At 38.5% G+C, this 18,558-nt stretch overlaps 2 protein-coding genes across 3 annotated transcripts in view; one reads left to right on the top strand and one right to left on the bottom strand.

Annotated features, from left to right (window-relative positions):
• LOC117664622 (uncharacterized) overlaps positions 1 to 6,020 on the bottom strand; it is a 40,191-nt gene extending 34,171 nt beyond the window's left edge. Inside the window, exon 1 of the mRNA XM_087892149.1 lies at positions 5,918 to 6,020. Coding sequence (XP_087748275.1) covers positions 5,918 to 5,982 — 65 coding nt within the window. The 5' untranslated portion in view covers positions 5,983 to 6,020. The remainder of the gene's footprint in view (positions 1 to 5,917) is intronic.
• Positions 1 to 9,834, top strand: part of P3H4 (prolyl 3-hydroxylase family member 4 (inactive)) — a 51,231-nt gene extending 41,397 nt beyond the window's left edge. Inside the window, exons 3-8 of one of the 2 annotated variants that reach the window (XM_034415729.2) lie at positions 1,363 to 1,534; positions 2,463 to 2,591; positions 3,259 to 3,404; positions 5,955 to 6,038; positions 7,069 to 7,213; positions 7,629 to 9,834. In XM_034415729.2, coding sequence (XP_034271620.2) covers positions 1,363 to 1,534; positions 2,463 to 2,591; positions 3,259 to 3,404; positions 5,955 to 6,038; positions 7,069 to 7,213; positions 7,629 to 7,642 — 690 coding nt within the window. In that variant the 3' untranslated portion in view covers positions 7,643 to 9,834. Of the gene's footprint in view, positions 1 to 1,362; positions 1,535 to 2,462; positions 2,592 to 3,258; positions 3,423 to 5,954; positions 6,039 to 7,068; positions 7,214 to 7,628 lie in introns of both variants that reach the window. The other variant, XM_034415728.2, reaches the window with a different exon arrangement.
• The last annotated feature ends 8,724 nt before the right edge of the window (positions 9,835 to 18,558 follow it).

The raw sequence follows: 18,558 nt of genomic DNA, 5'->3' as shown, positions 1-18,558 counted from the left end.
GTAGTGGGGAGAGGATCAAGCTTTACATGGACTCCACATGTAAGCCAGATGAGACCAACTTCTCTTCTGCAACCATCAACTACTGTAGAACTGGCTAAAGGAAGGACTGAAACAATTCAAACATAATTTAATAAATAATACACCGCTTTCGGTATGACCTAAGCGTAGCTCATAAAATTATCTGCTACAATGTTCTACCTGTCAATGACTACTTCAGCTCCAACCACAACAATACACAAGCACACAATAGATACAAATTTAAGGTAAACCGCACCAAACTCAATTGCAGAAAATATGACTTCAGCAACAGAGTGGTCAATGCCTGGAATGCACTACCTGACTCTGTGGTTTCATCCCAAACCCCCCAAAATTTTAACCTAAGTGTCTACTGTTGACCTCAACCCATTCTTAAGAGGTCTGTAAGGGATGTGCATAAGAGCACCAGCGTGCCTACCGTCCCTGTCCTAATGTTTCCTCTGTTTGTATCTATTTTATGTATCTAATCCATGCTTATACTTATTACCTAATACGTTCTTGAAAAATAAATAAAATAATGCCTCCAATCCTCACAGATAGTTTAGAAGGATTTCATGGTTGATAGTATCAAAGGCAGCCAAGAAATCTAATACGAGCCCACTTCCCAATAAGGCCATCAACCAACATCAAAAAAACAGTTTCTTTCTTATGCCCAGTTCTGAACCCCAACTGTATAAGGGCTGGAGAATCTGCTTCTTCAGTATATACAGTTCTCTGAAGCTTTTTGGAATCCAAAACGAAGGTTATATCAATCATCAAACAAAATAAATAAAAATCTGGTAAAGATAAGCCCAATGAGTTTTGATATTGGAGGATTACACTTTAATGCTCTTTCTTGTATGTTTTTTCCCTCTGCTAACATGTATGAAAAAAGTCATTTTAGAAATCTTTGTTTGCTAAATTGATGTCTTCCACTCTATATCAGCCTTCCTCAACTTGATGTCCTCCAGAAGAGTTGCATTTGCAACTCCTGTTGTGGAAGTTGCAGTCACAATAAACACAAGGTAGCAAGTTGAGGAACGTTGCTCTAAATATTCAGGGATGAATTAACTACATGTCATAGTGCTAATGATCAGTGGGAGGGAGTAACCAGTCCATTACTGGCTTTCCTTCAGATTTTTCTGAGGTCTCCTGATTGTCCACATGGCCCATGAAGCAACTAGCCTGCCAGCATATTTTTTAAATTAATAAATTGACTTTCTTAAGTCAATTTAAGAAATGCAGGAATTAGAAAGGGGGAAATTGTTAATTTAAAGTTAAGAAGATTAAAGACCTAAATAAAAACAAATTACACTCACCCTGTTAATTTCTATTTATTCTTTGCAGACGGTTTTTGTCAGAGCAGTGAAGCTTTACAATAGTGGAGATTTTAGGAGTAGCATTGCTGACATGGAGCATGCATTGTCCAAATACTATGAGGCCTATGAAAATTGCCTAGCTGGCTGCGAGGGTAGCTATGAGGTCTCTGAATTTAAGGATTTCTATCCAGCCATAGCAGGTAAGGGCACCAGGGAGATATCAGCGATCATACATAGGGTATGCTGATCCGTTGTCCATTTTCTTGCTGGTGTAAAGTTCAAAATGTCAATTATGCAACATGTATAAAATTATTTCTCCTATTTTTAATTGGTTTTGGGTGGAGCAAGGATTGTCACAGGTGCAGGATTTAGTAGGGTATTATTTCACATAGTAAAAGAGATATTCTAGGATTACTTCAAGTAGTACAGCACTATAAGTTCATTTGGATAAAGAGCTGTTCTGATACAGTGACATGCATTTTAAAATTCTGCATTGTTTGTTTTGATCTTTGTAATCATATCTGCAAAATATCCAATACCATCTTATCCCACCTCACCTGTTGGTTTTTCAAAGAAGTACTTCTGAAATACTAACTCTCATTTACCTAACCCTAGCACCTCTTTCTGTAAATAAATTCAGCCCTGTGTTCACTTCCAAAACAAGAGCCCTCATCAACTGTGTAAAAGAAAACAGCCAGTTGCATTGACTGATGGAAAATGGAATAACCTCATAATGCCAATAAATTGTGTGCAAATGCAATCTTGCCTTGTAAAATAAAGTCAGCGTGTTAATAGGTATAAATAATATAAAAAGAAAGAAAGTGGTTGCTTAGACCATCTAGGTGAAATGAAAACGTTAGGAAAGGTAAAGTAAAGCCAAATTCAAAAATATATTAAAATTTGGAAATACTGGAAGTAAGCGTAGAGAGACACCGCCAAAGCTGTTGGCAAAGCTAATAAGAAATTACAGCTGCTTGTATATGGAAGCCTTATTGAATATGCTGATCACTGAATCGACGTAAATATGAGTGGAGTTGGGTTGCAAAGCTGTTTCTCTAAGTGATGATGGATTAGTGACTTACCTTTTAAAAAATTATTTTCTTTATTTCTTTCTATCTATCTTCCCAGATCGTTTTGTTTTTGTCCTGCAATGTAAAGTAGATTGTGAAGTTGACCTGACCCCAAATGTTGGTGGCTATTTTGTGGAGAAATTTGTGGCCACGATGTATCACTATCTTCAGTTTGCCTATTACAAATGTGAGTTCTTGATTTGATTTGGGAGCCTTGATTCAAGGAGAGGGTAGTAGTGCCATCTTGTGGAGGCATTGGGTGAAAATCCACTCTTGTGATTGGAAGGGAAAGAAGGCATTTTTCCATTTTCCTCCTTTGCCTCCTATCCCCCACTAGAAGAATTTCCAATTTTATTTATTTTATTATTATTTTTTTACAAATTGAACAACATAATGTTGCCTATAGCAAGAACAGAAAACCTGGTGTTTGGAAAAGTCAGATTGCTTTTCCATCTGGCCTCATCTATGCTATTTGACAACGATGCTCCAAAGCTTAAAACATGAATTTTCTAACTGTACGAAAGAGTAAGACCTGTTTTTCTTCAGCTTGTAAAAAATGGTTCTCTGAGTGAACTACAGTCTCCTTTCTAAGTTCAAAGCTCTGGATGGCCAAATAGCCCTAACCTGGAAATACAGAGACAAATCGTTTTTCTTCTCTTTCAAGAAAGTGCAGCAACTTTTCTGATTAAAATTTGATAAGGCCAGGAGAGGTTAATATTATTTTCAGGCCATATTTATAAAGACATAATGTTTTGGTGAGAGACTATTTTTTCTGAATTTTTTCTTCCCTCCCTATTTTTCATATGCTTAAGATGTGTCTCTCCTGCTAATTTGGTATATTATTCTCTGCACAGTGAATGACATTAAGAATGCAGTACAGAGTGTAGCTAGCTACATGCTCTTTGATCCTGGAGATGAAGTCATGCAACAAAACCTGGTTTACTATCGTTTCTATCGTGAACGTTGGCATCTGGAAGAGGAGGACTTCAACCCACGACTAGTACGAACAGGAACAGTGGTTGGAATAAGAATTACTATTTATTTATTTATTTATTTATTAAATTTTTATACCGCCCCCTCTCCCGAAGGACTCGGGGCGGTGAACAGCCAATTTAAAAACACACAATGCAAACATTAAAATACTATAAAACGAAATTAAATTTATCTTTGGCTTCCCCAATTTAAAACCCCTTACCCATAAAATTCCCCAATTAAAAGATTTTTAACCCAGCCCGGCTTGCTGAAATAAAAAAGTCTTCAGGGCCCGGCGGAAGGTCCGGAGGTCCGGGATCAGTCGTATCCCTGGGGGTGGCTCATTCCAGAGGCCGGGTGCCCCCACAGAGAAGGCTCTTCCCCGGGGGGTCGCCAGCCGACATTGCCTGACCGACGGCACCGTGAGGAGGCCCTCTCTGTGGGAGCGTATTGGCTGGTGGGAGGTTATCGGTGGCAGAAGGTGGTCTTGTAAATAACCGGGCCCTAAGCCATGGAGCGCTTTGAAGATGAGAACCAAATACCTTGAAGCGCACCCGGAAGACCACTGGAAGCCAATGCAGCTCGCGCAGGAGAGGTGTCACGTGGGAGCGCCATGTTGCCCCCATAAGTACCTGTGCGGCCGCATTCTGCATCAGTTGGAGCCTCCGAGTGTTCCTCAAGGGGAGCCCCATGTAGAGAGCGTTGCAGTAGTCCAGGCAGGAAGTGACGAGGGCATGAGTGACCGTGCATAAGGAGTCCCGATCCAGAAAGGGGCGCAACTGGCGTATCAGCCGAACCTGATAGAAAGCCCCCCTGGCCACGGCCGTCATATGCTCTTCTAAAGACAGCCGTGCATCCTGGAGGACACCCAAGCTACGTGCCCTCTCCGTGGGGGCCAATGTCTCACCCCCAATAGTCAGCGATGGCACCAGCTGACTATATCGGGACGCCGGCAGCCACAGCCACTCAGTCTTGGAGTGGTTGAGTTGGAGCTTGTTCCTCCCATCCAGACCCGCATGGCCTCCAGGCACCGGGACATCACTTCAAGGGCATCGTTGGGGTGGCCTGGGGTGGAGATGTACTATTTTGTTTTGGAGCACTGATATATTTTGGATGCAGTGTTCTGGGACTCTTTACAGCAGTGGTCACCAACTGGTGGTCCATGAGAAAATTTTGGTGGTCCACAGAAAAATTCCACAGAATTTTTTATGTTGCACTAAATCAAGGGTCCTCAAACTACGGCCCCTGGGCTGGATATGTGCAATGAATGCTTGGGTTGCTGCAGAAAGTCTCCCCCTTTGGGTTCTTTTTGTGTGGGTCAGAGGGGAACCTCAAAAAGGTTGGGGACTCCTGCTGTACAGCATCCCAGGGACAATATGATTCTCTAGAGTCCTCTTGATTGTCAAAGACAAAACTCCAAACTCAGGGGGAAAAACTAGTATCAATCTCCCCTCCCTCCTGAACTTGTAACAATTAGCATTCACATCTAGTTATTTGAGAATCTGTAAAAGTAATGCAATGGGGGCTGGGGAGGATGAGAGATTGAAGCATCGGGAGTGTGCAAAAATATTGGAAGGTCACAGAAATGCTGCAGCTCACATTTTCTAGTTTCTGATATGGGGGAGAGAGGGGGCTTGATGTCTTTGTTCCTCACTGGTATAAAGCAAAGTAGATTGTCCACTATGCTTTAGAGCAGTGGTTCTCAACCTTCCTAATGCCGCGACTCTTTAATACAGTTCCTTATTTATTTATTTATTTATTTATTTATTTATTTATTTATTTATTTATTTATTTATTTATTTATTTATTTATTGGTTCGATTTATATGCCGCCCTTTTCCAGAGACTCAGGGCAGTTTACAATGCGTTAAGCATTGTGGTGACCCCCAATCATAAAATTATTCCTAAGACCTTCGCAAATATGTGTTTTCTGATGGTCTTAGGCGACCCCTGTGAAAGGGTTGTTTGACCCCCAAAGGGGTCGCGACCCACAGGTTGAGAACCACTGCTTTAGAGTAACCATTTTGAATAATTTTTGTACAGTGCTGTAATTGTTTGTGGTTCTGATTGTAATAAACAAGCCCCAAGAGAAGCAAGGATATCAGAGGATGGAAGTGAGTCACTTAAGAGGGAAGAAGGTCAACAGTTTGATCTTGAAATTTAAGATAAACAGAAAAATTATACTGGAATTACAGTAACTGACAGCAAGCTTGATCTGCCAAGGCTCTCATTTTTTGTTCCATATTGATATCGCTATAGTACCCAAATGGAAACTTTGTCAGGAGGAGTGCATGTTAGATGCATTCAGTTACTTTTTCTTTCCCATGCAATGACTTCATTGCTCCTTGCAGATTTACAACTGGAAGTGCCCGAGCCCTCAAACTACATGATTTGAAGCTGCAGTAATGTCCAGAGCTATTATAACTTGGAGACGAGACAAATGTTTGCATGCTTGAGTCTAGTTGGTAGATTGTACCTTTCTTCAGCTGGCACCAACATGGGCTCCAATTGTAAGTACAAATATTGTTTATTGTCCTCTCACCTGTTCCGGCTGATTGTTTTCTCTCTGATATTCTTAGGAGGCCTTGCGTTATCATAACTGGACATCCACACAGAAGAAACTCTTAGAGTTTGCCAGGCAATATCTCCAGCCAAATGATGAGGTGAGAACTTGGGAAACAGGTGGAAATGTGATAAATTAAGAGCTAGCTTTTGTTTTCTTTAGTTCAGTTTTGCCCCATTAATTTACTTTGAGGATGGCAAGTACTAGATAAATCTGAAAGACAAAAAGGGAACATTTCATTTCAGATTTTCTCAGCTGGAAAGAAAAGATTTAGCTAAACCATCAGGATTTTAAGCTTTTACCAGGCATTAACATACCACTGTTAGAATAGAATAACAGAGTTGGTAAATGTAAGAGAAGATTTAAAGAGGAACGAAATATTCAATGTGTAATAGATATGTATATATTGTAGTGAATATAGGAATTAGTAAGTATTATATAAAATGTATGTGTATATAGTTGGTCAAAAGACAAAATAGATATTATTAAAGATGCCGGTAGCGGAAAGCTGTTAAAATGTAACAAAGATGTTAAAGATGTAAATGATGAATAAAAATTATTTTATTAAAAAAAAACAGAGTTGGAAGGGACCTTGGAGGTCTTCTAGTCCAAATCCCTGCTTAGGCAGGAAATCTTATGCCATTTCAGACAAATGGTTATCCAGTCTCTTCTTTAAAACTTCCAGTGTTGAAGCATTTACAACTTCTGGAGGCAAGTTGTTCCACTGATTAATTGTCCTAACTGTCAGGAAATTTCTCCTTAGTTCTAAGTTGCTTCTCTCCTTGATTAGTTTCTACCCATTGCTTCTTGTCCTACCCTCAAGTGCTTTGGAGAATAGCTTGACTCCCTCTTCTTTGTGGTAACCCTTGAGATATTGGGACACTGCTCATCCCTAGTCCTTCTTTTCATCAGACTAGACATAGCCAGTTCCTGCAACTGTTCTTTATATGTTTTAGCCTCCAGTCCCCTAATCACCTTTGTTGCTCTTCTCTGCACTCTTTCCTCTTGTTTTCAGGAATAAAGCCTAGAAAATTGTTATTTTTTATATGCATTTTTTTTATCTGCAAAAGATGGAATAGTCCAGGTTCTTGATTCCTTTGCTTCTGACTATTTCTTCTATCCTGCTTCAGGGAGAGGTGGACGAAGGGGTTGACGGGGTAAAAAATCCTGCATTGCCATCTGATGCTGAGTTTGAAGACATTGGTGACTATGAAGAGGGGTTTTTGTCTGAATGGTGGCAAGAGCCCAGATCAAAAGGAGACAAAGGTGACGAAGGTAATTGACAACAAAACTGAAGGACTGATTGTTCACCTTCCATTGCTCGTTCTTGCTTGTATCTCTTACATTGGGTTTTCATCACTATTTGCTGTTTCATTTCTCCTGCATGTCTCCTGCATTTAGTTTGCTTATACTGAAGTATATCTGTCTGACCTTTTGGCTATGGGAGCTCTGTTCAACTTTTTAAACTATGCACAGCTACCATATGATTCTCCTCTTGTCTTCTTCCTCTTTCATTACAATGTTCTGTAGTTTGCAATTGATTATTGGGAATGTTGCATGGATCCTGCAGGAGGCAGCAGTGAGCAAATGGATTTCCCCCCCACTGATTTTCCTAGTGGTGGCAGGAATATCCACAAACGGTCCCTATAGAAAGGCTGTAATAATGTATTTTAATCTCCTTTGTTCACAGAGAGACTCGATTGAGCAATACGATTCCCATAACATCTGCAGGTGAAGGGGAGGCATTGTTGTTTTCTTGGGCCTACCAAAGTAGACTTGGAACTGGCAAGTTCCAAGTGAATTTTAACAGCATTCCAACATGTTCTGTGCCTTTTGAACCTCACATTAATATCTCCAAAGACTGGGAAAGTTCTACCAGCAGAACCTCGATGCAGAATATTTAAATCCACTTCCTCTCCTGCAAATGGATTGGTAAAACAAGAACAGCTCTGAGCTAAACCAGGAAACCTTCCCACTTCCCAGCGGAACCTCATTTCTAAAAAGTACTGTGAATGAGCTTGGAATAAAAATATCTCAACAAAAGGACAAAAAGAAGCCAATGCTGCATTTATTTCTAGTTTTATATATTCTGCTTTGTGACCTCATATATGTTGGGAACCAAAGTTCTTGCCCATCTATGAAAGGTAGTATGTGCATAACTGGATTTTCCATATTCAGATTTATTAAATGCCCTGTTTGCCCAAAGGCAAGACAACTCCCCTTCCCAATAATTAACTTTTAAGTGTGTGTATAGCACAGAAGTTATAATCTATCTGCGGTGTCATGGATTCTTTTAACTATACTCAATTCAGTGGGCTACAAACACAAAAGGGTCAACAACAATATAGATCTCTACACAATACACACAGACATTCATACTATTATTACTCACCATTAGTCCATTCTTCACCACTGCTGCTGCTACTACTGCTATTCCAACTCCTACTCCTTGTGAGTATTGCTAGAGAGAACTGTCTTTTTAGCTGCTTCACTTTCACAAATCACCACACGCCTACTTCCCTCTTTGCTTTTCCACATACCATCACCTACACCCAATGCCTCTCAGGACAGTTTTTATAGCCAGTGTTTCTGTATTGGCTAATGAGAGGCTTAAAGAGACAGGTTGAAAACAACATAGAAGCTGGCCATTTTCTGGGCATCTTCCTCTCACATGCAAAGAAGAGCCTTTTGTCTTATTTGTACGTGAGGTTATGGATGAATGAAACTTCTCCCTTCATATAAGCAATAGCAGTGTTATCATACCTTCCCTTCTTCTGCCTTATTGGAAGTGCTCATTTTGGGAAGGCAGGCTCTTCCTTCCTCTGCAGTTTTTATCTTCTCTTTTTCTTTCTTTTCCCTTCCCATCGTTTTCTGTTTTTCCTGTTACTGGAAAAAGGAAGGTGTAAATGTGTGTGAATGTATTTATGTGGTTCTGAATATGAGAGTGGTTTGTGTGAAAAAATAGAATGGTCATATGCATATAGGAAATTAATGTTATAATATATTATTTTACTTTACTGAAGTACTTAGCAATTTAACTGATAATTTATTTTGTAGGCAGAGCAACTTTTGATCTGTGTGTATACCCACAAGCACAGTCGCATGCTTTCACATGCAGGTGTATAGATGGAGACTGGCCGGATGGGGAAGAGAACCTTTGCAAAGAGTGTGTGTGTGTGTGTGTGTGTGTGTGTGTGTGTGTGTGTGTGTGTGTGCTTTCCCTTTTATAGCCAGGGAGCAAATCATCCTAAATTAAAGATTAACTTCCTTTTAACTAAATAAAATTCAAAGAATCAAATCTTTTCTCCGAAACTAGGAGTCAGCAGATTTTATACTAGAAACATGAAAAGTGAGCATACAGAAATATGGCTTGATGAGGAGAGCTCTGTACTTTTAGAACGGGGGGGGGGGCATGTTCAGCTCAATAATTAGCTTTCAAGACGAGTTGCTTTAATGTCATTTTCGTGCAAGTTTTTACTCCTGCCCTTCACTTATCCATAAAACTTTATGTATGTCACTCATCTCACAAAACTGAGTAGTAGTTCTTTCTACTATTACATTTTTTTTTTATGAGGATGAAAATACATGCAGGTCAGCTGCAAATCTTCTAACAGATCCCAGTCTTCCTTGTGTTCAACCTTGCCTTGAAGCTTTTAAAGAGTCAGACTCCCAAGAAGCTCATGTTCCGACATCTCCTCCTCCCCATGTGTCTACTGAAAACCTGCAGTTAATGGGCTAACCTTTAACTTTTCTGAAAGCAAACAGTTTCATCAATATTTTTTTTTCTTTTACATTCAAAGAGCTGCCTTTGTTTTTCAGTTAATTTAAACATTTTACTTTGTACATATTTTTTTTAATTAGTTGTAGCTATATTTTAATAAAAATCTCTCCTAGTCTGTCTGTCTGCTCTGTCTAAGTTTTTGCTGCTGTCCTCCAAATTTCTTCCTTGAGATATTGAGAAAGCATGCCTTTGTAATTCCTGAAAAAGGAACAGTTTTCTAGAAAAGTAGAGGTGCTGTTGCCTGGGAAACTCTGGGTGCTGGTCTAGTAACGTTTGGAGGATGTCAGTCTGCAGATGGACAATTATTCCTGATGAGAAAGGTGGCAAATAAACTTAGTATAGAGCCTTGGTAGTACAGTGGTCTAAGGCACCCTGTTATTAAGCTGGTTATTAAGACCAGCTGCCTGCAATTACTGCAGGTTCGAATCTCGCCAAGGCTCAAGGTTGACTCAGCCTTCCATCCTTTCTAAGGTAGGTAAATTGAGGACCCAGTTGTGGGGGCAATAAGCTGACTTTGTATAAATATACAAAAGAATGAAGGCTATTGCTGAGCACATTGTAAGCCACCCTGAGTCTCCGGAGAAGGGCGGCATATAAATCAAATAAAAAAAAAAAGTATCCAGAAACAGCAGAATAGAAGGGAAGGATCTGGAATAGATAGCAATATACAAAGATCTACAAATAGAAATAGAATGACTGTGGCAAAAGAAAGCAAAGGTTATTACCAATAGTAATAGGTGCTATGGGTGCAATCTCAGAATAATTGGAGCACCACTTGGACAACACTGGCATTGACAAATTCACCATCAGTCAATTGCAAAAGGCAGCTTTATTCAGAACAGTTTGCATCCTTCAATAATATCTGTAACACCATCAAACATCCACATCTGCTTATTCCAATTCCTTTGGAAGGACTTGATATGTGGACAAAAGTGACAAATCCAGTCTGAATATCTGATTGACTGTGCAATGAACCATAACAATTAATTGGATATGGAAACCTCAGATGCAGTATATTTGAAATATGGGGAGAAAATTATTTGGCTACCTGCCAAATTAAAATTGGTCAGTTATAATTGCCTTAATTGGTCAGTTATAATCTGCAAAATTTAGGTGGTCTCAGAATCTATCCTTAAACAAATTGATAAAAATTTAGAAAAGAAGAGAGAAAATTGCAACTGGTATTCATGCCAGTTTAATATCTTTCCTCTTTTTCTATGCATTTACCATTTTATTTGAAGAAATGTTCAGAAAAGCTTGAAAGGTTGCAATTACAAAATTATGGGTGCCATAATAAAAAGCATTATCCCAGTGGGTTTGTGATTTTGGATTTTTTTTAACTCATGATCAATGCAATTACAGTTGTTCTTTAATGTCTATGGATATTCTCAATCATCCAGATTGTGGTTGTCCCAAATTTGCTCTTTCCAAAAGGCAATTGGATTTTCTTGGTTTCTTTTTTCTATAAAAATGTTTCATTTCTCATCCAAGAAGAACTGAAGAAGCTTTTTGAATAGAAGCAAAACATTTTCTTTCTTTCTTTTTTTCATTTATTTTTATTTAACCATTTTCTTCACTTTATATCACAATTTCCATTGTTAAAACACTCCTGTACCGATATACATTCATATTATATATGCTATTATGAATACAATATGTAGTTATTATTCTGAATATTTTTTACATTCTACGTTTTATAACATCCTACTATGATACTATGTATTCTTCATCTAGCTTTATCTTTACCTATATCTTTACCTAATAGTACCTATTACTATTTTCTAGTTCATTAATCATCTTTTCTTTTTTTTCTATTTTAAAAAGAGTTTTTATTCTGCATATTTAGAAATGTGTAATTTTTAATAACAGCAAAGAAAAAAACATATTTTCTTGTTAATTTCCTAATCTTTGCATCTACTATCTAACCAGTTTTACCATACATTCCAAATCAAATAATATTCCGTTTCCCCTTTATCTTTTATTTCCATTGTCAGCCTATCCATCTCTGTGCAATCTAATATTTTCTTTATCACCGTTTCTTCAGCTGCTATATTTCCATTTTTCCAATTTTGCGCGTAAACAATTCTAGCCACTGTTATTATATGTAATATTAAATATTGGGTTTTTTAAAATTGTAGTTCCCTGTTAATATGCCTAGTAAAAATATCTCTGGTTTTAGCTCTATTTGTTGTTTTACTATTTCCTCTAGCCATTTTCTTATCCTTATCCAGTATTTTTTTGCTATTGGGCAAGTCCACCACATGTGATAGTATGTTCCCTGCCTCTGTTTACATTTCCAACATACCGGTGATCTGTTTGGGAACATTTTTGCTAATTTGGCTGGAGGTAGATGCTATTTCTAGAACTTTTGTATAGGTTTTCTCTGTATGCTGCTGACATTGTCAATTTATCATTTTTTTCCCCACAATTTTTCCCAGTTTTCAAGTTCTATAAGTATAGCCAAAATTTTTTGCCCGGGTTATCATCATTTCCTTTACTGTTTCTTCTTCCATTTTGAATCTCAATAAGTAGTTGTATAGTTTTTTTATCATTTTTTCCTCCGTCCCCTGTAGTATCTTGTCTAGTTCTTGTGGTTCCTTGTAGAATCCATAGTTTTCTGCATCTTTCTTGTACCTCGTCTGGATTTGCATATAAGTACACCAGTCTAAATGAATTCCCTGGCTCTTCAATACTTGCTTCGTTTTTAGCTTCCTCTGTTTGTTTAATATATTTTTATACCTTGATATTTTATCTAGATCCAGCACATTCGGATATATTAATGCTTCCATCGTTGATAACCAGACCAGTATTTTGTTCTGGTAGTTCTGTTTGATTTTTTCCCATATTAGTATCAGAGCGTTTCTAATTTGGTATCTTTGGAAATAACTGTTTGTTTTGCTTTTCCCATCCCAAATAAATGCGTACCAGCCCAATTGTAGATCATGTCCCTCTATTGTCAAGATCCTTTTGTTCTTTAAATTTATCCAATCTTTTATCCATCTGAGAGCTGTGGTTTGGTAGTACAGTTCCTACTCTGGTAGCCCAAAGCCTCCTTTATTTCTACTGTCTTGTAACAATTTTAATTTAATTCGTGGTTTTTTTCCCCAGCCAAATAAATTTTGTTATTAGTTTGTTTAAATCTTCAAAAAATTTATTTCCTAGTTTTATCGGTATTACTTGAAATAGAAATAAAATTTTAATTGTGGCTATTCTTCCAGTTAATCAGAGTTGTAGTTTTTTCCAGTTGTCCAAATATATTTTTATTTGCTGTATTACTTTATTATAATTATCTTCTTTAATCGATGAGCTTCTTGCTGTTAGCCAGATTCCCAAATATTTTGACTTTTTTAGTCATCTGCATGCCCATTTTTCCTTCCAATTCATTTTTCTGTTTATTAGTAAGATTTTTTGTTATTATCTTTGTCTTATCCTTATTTAAGTCCTACCACTATACCAAATTCTTCTATTTTCTGAACCAGAAAATTGTGTCCTGTTTCCAATGGTTCCTCTAGGATAAATACCAAATTGACCGCAAATGCTTGCACTTTATATTGTTCCTTTTTTATTTTCAGGCCTTTTATTTTTTGGTCTTGTCTAATCTTTCCAAGTAACACTTCTAAAGTTAAGATAAATAACAAAGGCAATAGGGGACATCCTTGTCTTACATCTTTATGTTTGAAGCGAAACATTTTCAAAGAAGAAGAAAAAAACCCATGAAGTCCAGTTGATTTTGGGGAAAAGCAGCATTGTTGTTCTTTAAATAAATTCAGCATGAGAAACTGATCTATATAAGTAGTTAAATTATATATCCAATGCTATAGTTAGCTGATTGGATGTAGCTTGAATTGACAATGAAATCAATGAAACTTGGCATTAAGAAATAACTTGTCTAGTTTCACTGAGCTTTTTTTTCTGTGACCATGTCTGGATCAGCCACAGTTTTTCTATTTACATCATAATATTTCTCAACAATAGAGAAAATCTCTATATTCAGCCTTGAGTCACTGAGTGATAGATATAGAAAGCGGCAGTGATGATTGCACATCTGATAAAGTCACTGGTGTTCCCCTCCAATCTTACTGAGTCACAGTAAGCTTATCCTGTTGCAGAAGCAGGCAGCTTGGAGTCATCAGTTTAGCTTCTTATCATGGCTCTAAATTGCTTTGGGGTGTTTCATGGATTCATCTGCTTGCAGACCCAGTTATACAGCTATCTGAAAAACGCCATATGCTAAAAGGAGTAATTAAGATGCATGTATTTGTGAACCATCTTAAGAATTACAGAAATTCACATTAGTTAATATAGAGAGCTGTTTGGAATTTATGAGTTTTGAGACCAGACAGATGCCATTTACATCAAGAGCTCCATGTTCTCTTTCCTATTTAGACAACATAGATATAAGCATATGTACCAGTGGTGAAATCTAAAATTCGTTACTACCGGTTCTGTGGGCGTGGCTTGGTGGGGGATAATGTGACTGGGTGGGCGTGGCTTTCTTTTTTATTATTACTTTTAAAACCATTTTTTTCTACAACCTCTTCGGCGAAGAGGTTGTAAAAAAAATGCTTTCAAAAGGCTCTGACAATCCCAGCTGAGTTGCCTGATCGGCAGAGGTTTTTTAAAAAGCCTCTGCCGATCAGGCAACTCAGCTTGGATCTTCAAGAGGCATTTAAAAGAAAAAAAGCCAGAGGTTGTAGAAAAAATGCTTTTAAAAGTAAAAAAAAAGCAGCCTCTGATGATCATGTGGCTCAGCTGGGCATGTGGGGGGGGGCAGTGAGTTATGCTACCGGTTCTCTGAACCACCCACCTCCATCACCGAACTACCCGCCTCTTGGTTTGGACCGGATCGGGCGATCCGGTCCAAATCGGGAGCATTTCACCCCTGATATGTACCTAAGGACATAATGTATTTCATTGGATTGGTCTTCCCATCCCAGTATCTTCCAGATGTTCTTAGATTCCTGGTAAGCAGATAAGGAATTGTACTGCAGTACTTCTGAAGGCTTCCAGTGTCTTGAAGGATGCTTCAGTTAGTAGTATGTGACCTACATACATTCTAAGCTTTAGCTTGAGTAAGGCAACTAGTTGCAACAGCAGGATTTAAGTTTCAGAAATAAATTGTTTTGGTTGATTCAGAAATAAGAGAGAAGGCAACAATTTTGTATATTCAGGACACACACAACGCTAGCCATGACCCAGTGGTGAAATCTGAAAGGGTTTACTTACCAGTTCGCTGGCTGAGCATGTGTGCTGTGCTCACGCACGTGCAGTGCGCATCATGCACCATGGTGAGGTGTGCACGGTGGACTCCAAAATGAGGAATGGGGTAAGTAGAACAGCGCACGGTGGGTTATCAGCTGTGGCGCACAAGCTTTTTTAAACTTTTAAAAGCATTTTTTTACAACCTATTCAGCTGAATAGGTTGTAAAAAATGCTTTTAAAAGTTAAAAAAAAGGCTCTGATAATCGTGTGGTTCAGCTGTGATCGTCAGAGCCTTTTTTTTTTTTTTTTTTGCTTTTAAAAGCATTTTTTAAAAGAAGCTGCAAGCGGGCGACCGGGCAATTGGGTGGGCATGGGCAGGGGGGGGGCAGGGATTTTTGCTACCAGTTCTCCGAACCACCTGCCGCCATCACTACTGGATTGGCTGATCCGGTCCGAACTGGGAGCATTTCACCCTTGCCATGACCCCATTGCTTTTTCGCCGTTGTCGCTGATTTTCTAACTCTGGCCTTTCTGGGTTTTTTTTAATGCACGCACTCTTTGAATTCTCCAGTAGGTGGCAGGTTTGGGCTTTACATAAGCCTGTTATGAAAGCTATTGTATGTTTCAACCTTTTTTATTACTACTGCTACTGTAGTGTGTAACTGACAAGAGCTAAATATTTCTAGACTAAATTTCTGGCATGGTGGGAGCAAAAAGTTTCAGGGCCTCATTTTTGTTCCAGATGTTGCTGTGAACTGGGTTCAGATTGGTGGGAAGGTTCTTTTTCTAAAAGATGCCTGCCACATTCCTGTATAGTAATCTGCATCAGATTTGCGTTATGAAAATCACTGGTCTCTGCTAGGAAGGAGAAGGTATTTGTTCAAAGATATCCATTCTGGATGGATCTCTGTAGCAGGAGGAGAAGGACATACCCCAAACACAGCAAAGTTGTTTCATTGGAATTCATTGGCATTTCCATCTAAGGAGAAAGACTCAGAATAGTAGAGGTTACAAATTATCAAACCATGCCAGTTGATAAGCTAACTTAAGGAAGTTCACAGAAAGTTTTTCCAACAGCAATCCCGTAACAGTCATGCCACATATGAATCACTGCCACTCCCTTTTGCTCTCAGAACTTACCAACTTTCCTGAACTAAATGGAATATACATGAGAGGTTATAATACATATTATCCAAGTTGAATACAGGGGGTCAGCTAAAAGCAGAAAGCGTGCCATGTTGCTTACTGCTGGAAATTCCGCAACTTCCACTTGCCGTTATTAAGTGAATGGCTGAGGGGATTAAACAAGGACATCATGTGGTAACTATTTTGTGACCTCCGGTCAGCTTCCTCATTGACTACTTGGAGGAAGCTGGCAAAGATCCCACAATCGCGAGCGATGCTGTTCAGATTAGCATCATCCTAAATTTTAACATCACTGAACAATTGATGCTAAGCAAGGAACACCTGCATAACTGAATAAAGATCAGTTTGCTCAAAGGAATAATAGTAGTATATACAGTATGCATGTTGTTGGCAAATAAGCAGGTTCATACAATAGGTTGGGGTTTCTCAACCTTAGCCATTTTAAAATGGGTGGACTTTTAAACTCCAGTAATTCTGGATAAAGTAAATTCTATTTTATTAGAATTTATTAGAATCTAATAAAATCTATTACAATCTATTCTAATTTATTTAAAATAAATTCTGTTTATTTTGTTATTAAATTTATATGCTGCCCAACTCACCTAGAGGCAACTCTAGAGGGCTTACAAGTAAAAGCCCCAGACTGAAACATTAAAATATTATGATAATGAATATTAAGATTAAAATTGACAAAGATGGAAAGGAAGAGAGCAAGGGGAGGAGGTAGAATCTTCCCTCGGTCCATTAGCCATCTTTAGAATGGCACACCCCATCGAGGCTCACTTTATGCCACTTATCTTAAAACGGCCAAGGTTGAGAAACTCTGCTTAGAGATTAATCATTTCCCAATGACACTAACATCAAAAGATTATTGGCATAAGGGAAGTGCCAGGTCAGAAAAGATTTACAGGTCAGCCAAATGCATTAATTCTTTTCAGTGGAAATATGAAATGGAATGTAAGAAAATTGAGCGTCCATTAGATGTAGCAGGTTTGGGAATAACAAGATAACAAAGAAGCAAACCAGTCACTGGTCTCATTGGTCACTGAGTTCATACTCAGCATAGATAAATGGTCTTATTTTCTAAACTGGTCTCTTCCTGGAAAATCACTGAAAGACACTTTCTTCCCCCACCTTCTCACACAAGTTGCTGCTGCCTGGTGCTTTCTCTCCCACTCTTCCAGTTTCGCCCACAGGCCTCACCTACCTTTCCCTGAAACCTTTTGGCACCACAGCACTTGAGCTTATTCATTGTCTGTCACATGATTCACTGGGCTCCACCTGTACTCAGCACCACCTAGCAACCGTGTACCACACCTTGGCAACCATTTTATGAACATTCCAGAGGTTAGGCAGGTGTGCTGAAATTCACCTTTATGGCTCTTATTGCTTCTGCAAATCCTCCCAAAGGATAGTCATCTCAACTAGTTCACATCATGGAATTATTTAGGATTTTTTAGTACCAGACCTCCATACTATTGAAAACCAGAACTGACTGGGCAAAATGGAAATGGGAGTGGGAGAGGGAAGGTTTGGAAGATTGGCACCCACACTTAATAGCTTTGATGCAGTCCAAAGAACAAGAGCCAACTCTAATGGTTTTAGTACGTCTATAAAGGGATATTTACTTAGCTGTCTTCTCCAAAGTAGCATTTTTCAGGTACGTTGAGGTTGGAAATACCAGGATGTGTGATCCCATTGCATCTGGGAACTTCAATATATGGATAAGGCTCCTGTGTGCTTTAATGAGAAGATTGCTATTTGTGTCTGGCAACATTTTTCCAGGTAGATTATTGGCATGTGCTATAATGCAAAATTGCCTTTGAAGATGACTTGAAAGTTTAATTTTTGCAAGAGATGGCAGCTAAGATTTTAATTGGTTTGTTTCTAGGCTCATGCTCCTATATCTATTTTAAAAGCACTTTATTGACAAGGCTGGATATCCTCTTATAGGTGCACTCCACCTTTCAAACCTCTAATTGCCCTAAAACCCAAGCCGTTGAAGGAGCATTTATTCCATGTATCAAATGACTCCTGCTTTAAAAAAAAAAAATCCTTGGAGGGTCTCAGAATTAGAAATTCATTAAGAAAATAAAAGGAGAAAAGTTGGTCTCTGTTGCTGCACTTCGTTAATTAAAAAATAACACAATTTGCCCAGGAATTGCTACAAAGAAACCAATAAATCTTTCGAGGAATTTTAAATTGCTGTTGCCTTTTTTCAAATGTTTTGCTTTAGACATGCTTTGTAATAGCATGTTGGGTGTCTCCAAGTGCTTTCGATGAAGGAATGCTGCTAAGAATATCTGTTGTCCTCTGTGGCCAGTACTTCTGCTTTCGGGTAATTATCAAGGCTAAACACTATTGATAGACCCAGGGAAAACTACATCAAAATGTGGCAGTGTGAGCCTTAGCTTCCATCAGGAGATGTATTGAAACTTCCAGATAATTCTATGTCTGCCTGCAATACTTAGAACCTGCATAGCAGGATGGA

The sequence above is a fragment of the Pantherophis guttatus genome, chromosome 4, assembly GCF_059756535.1.
Source record: "Pantherophis guttatus breed Tessera chromosome 4, ASM5975653v1, whole genome shotgun sequence".
NCBI classification, from domain to species: domain Eukaryota; kingdom Metazoa; phylum Chordata; class Lepidosauria; order Squamata; family Colubridae; genus Pantherophis; species Pantherophis guttatus.
The sequence above is the reverse complement of the archived record's forward strand: the minus strand, read 5'-3'. Positions and strand labels throughout refer to the sequence as shown.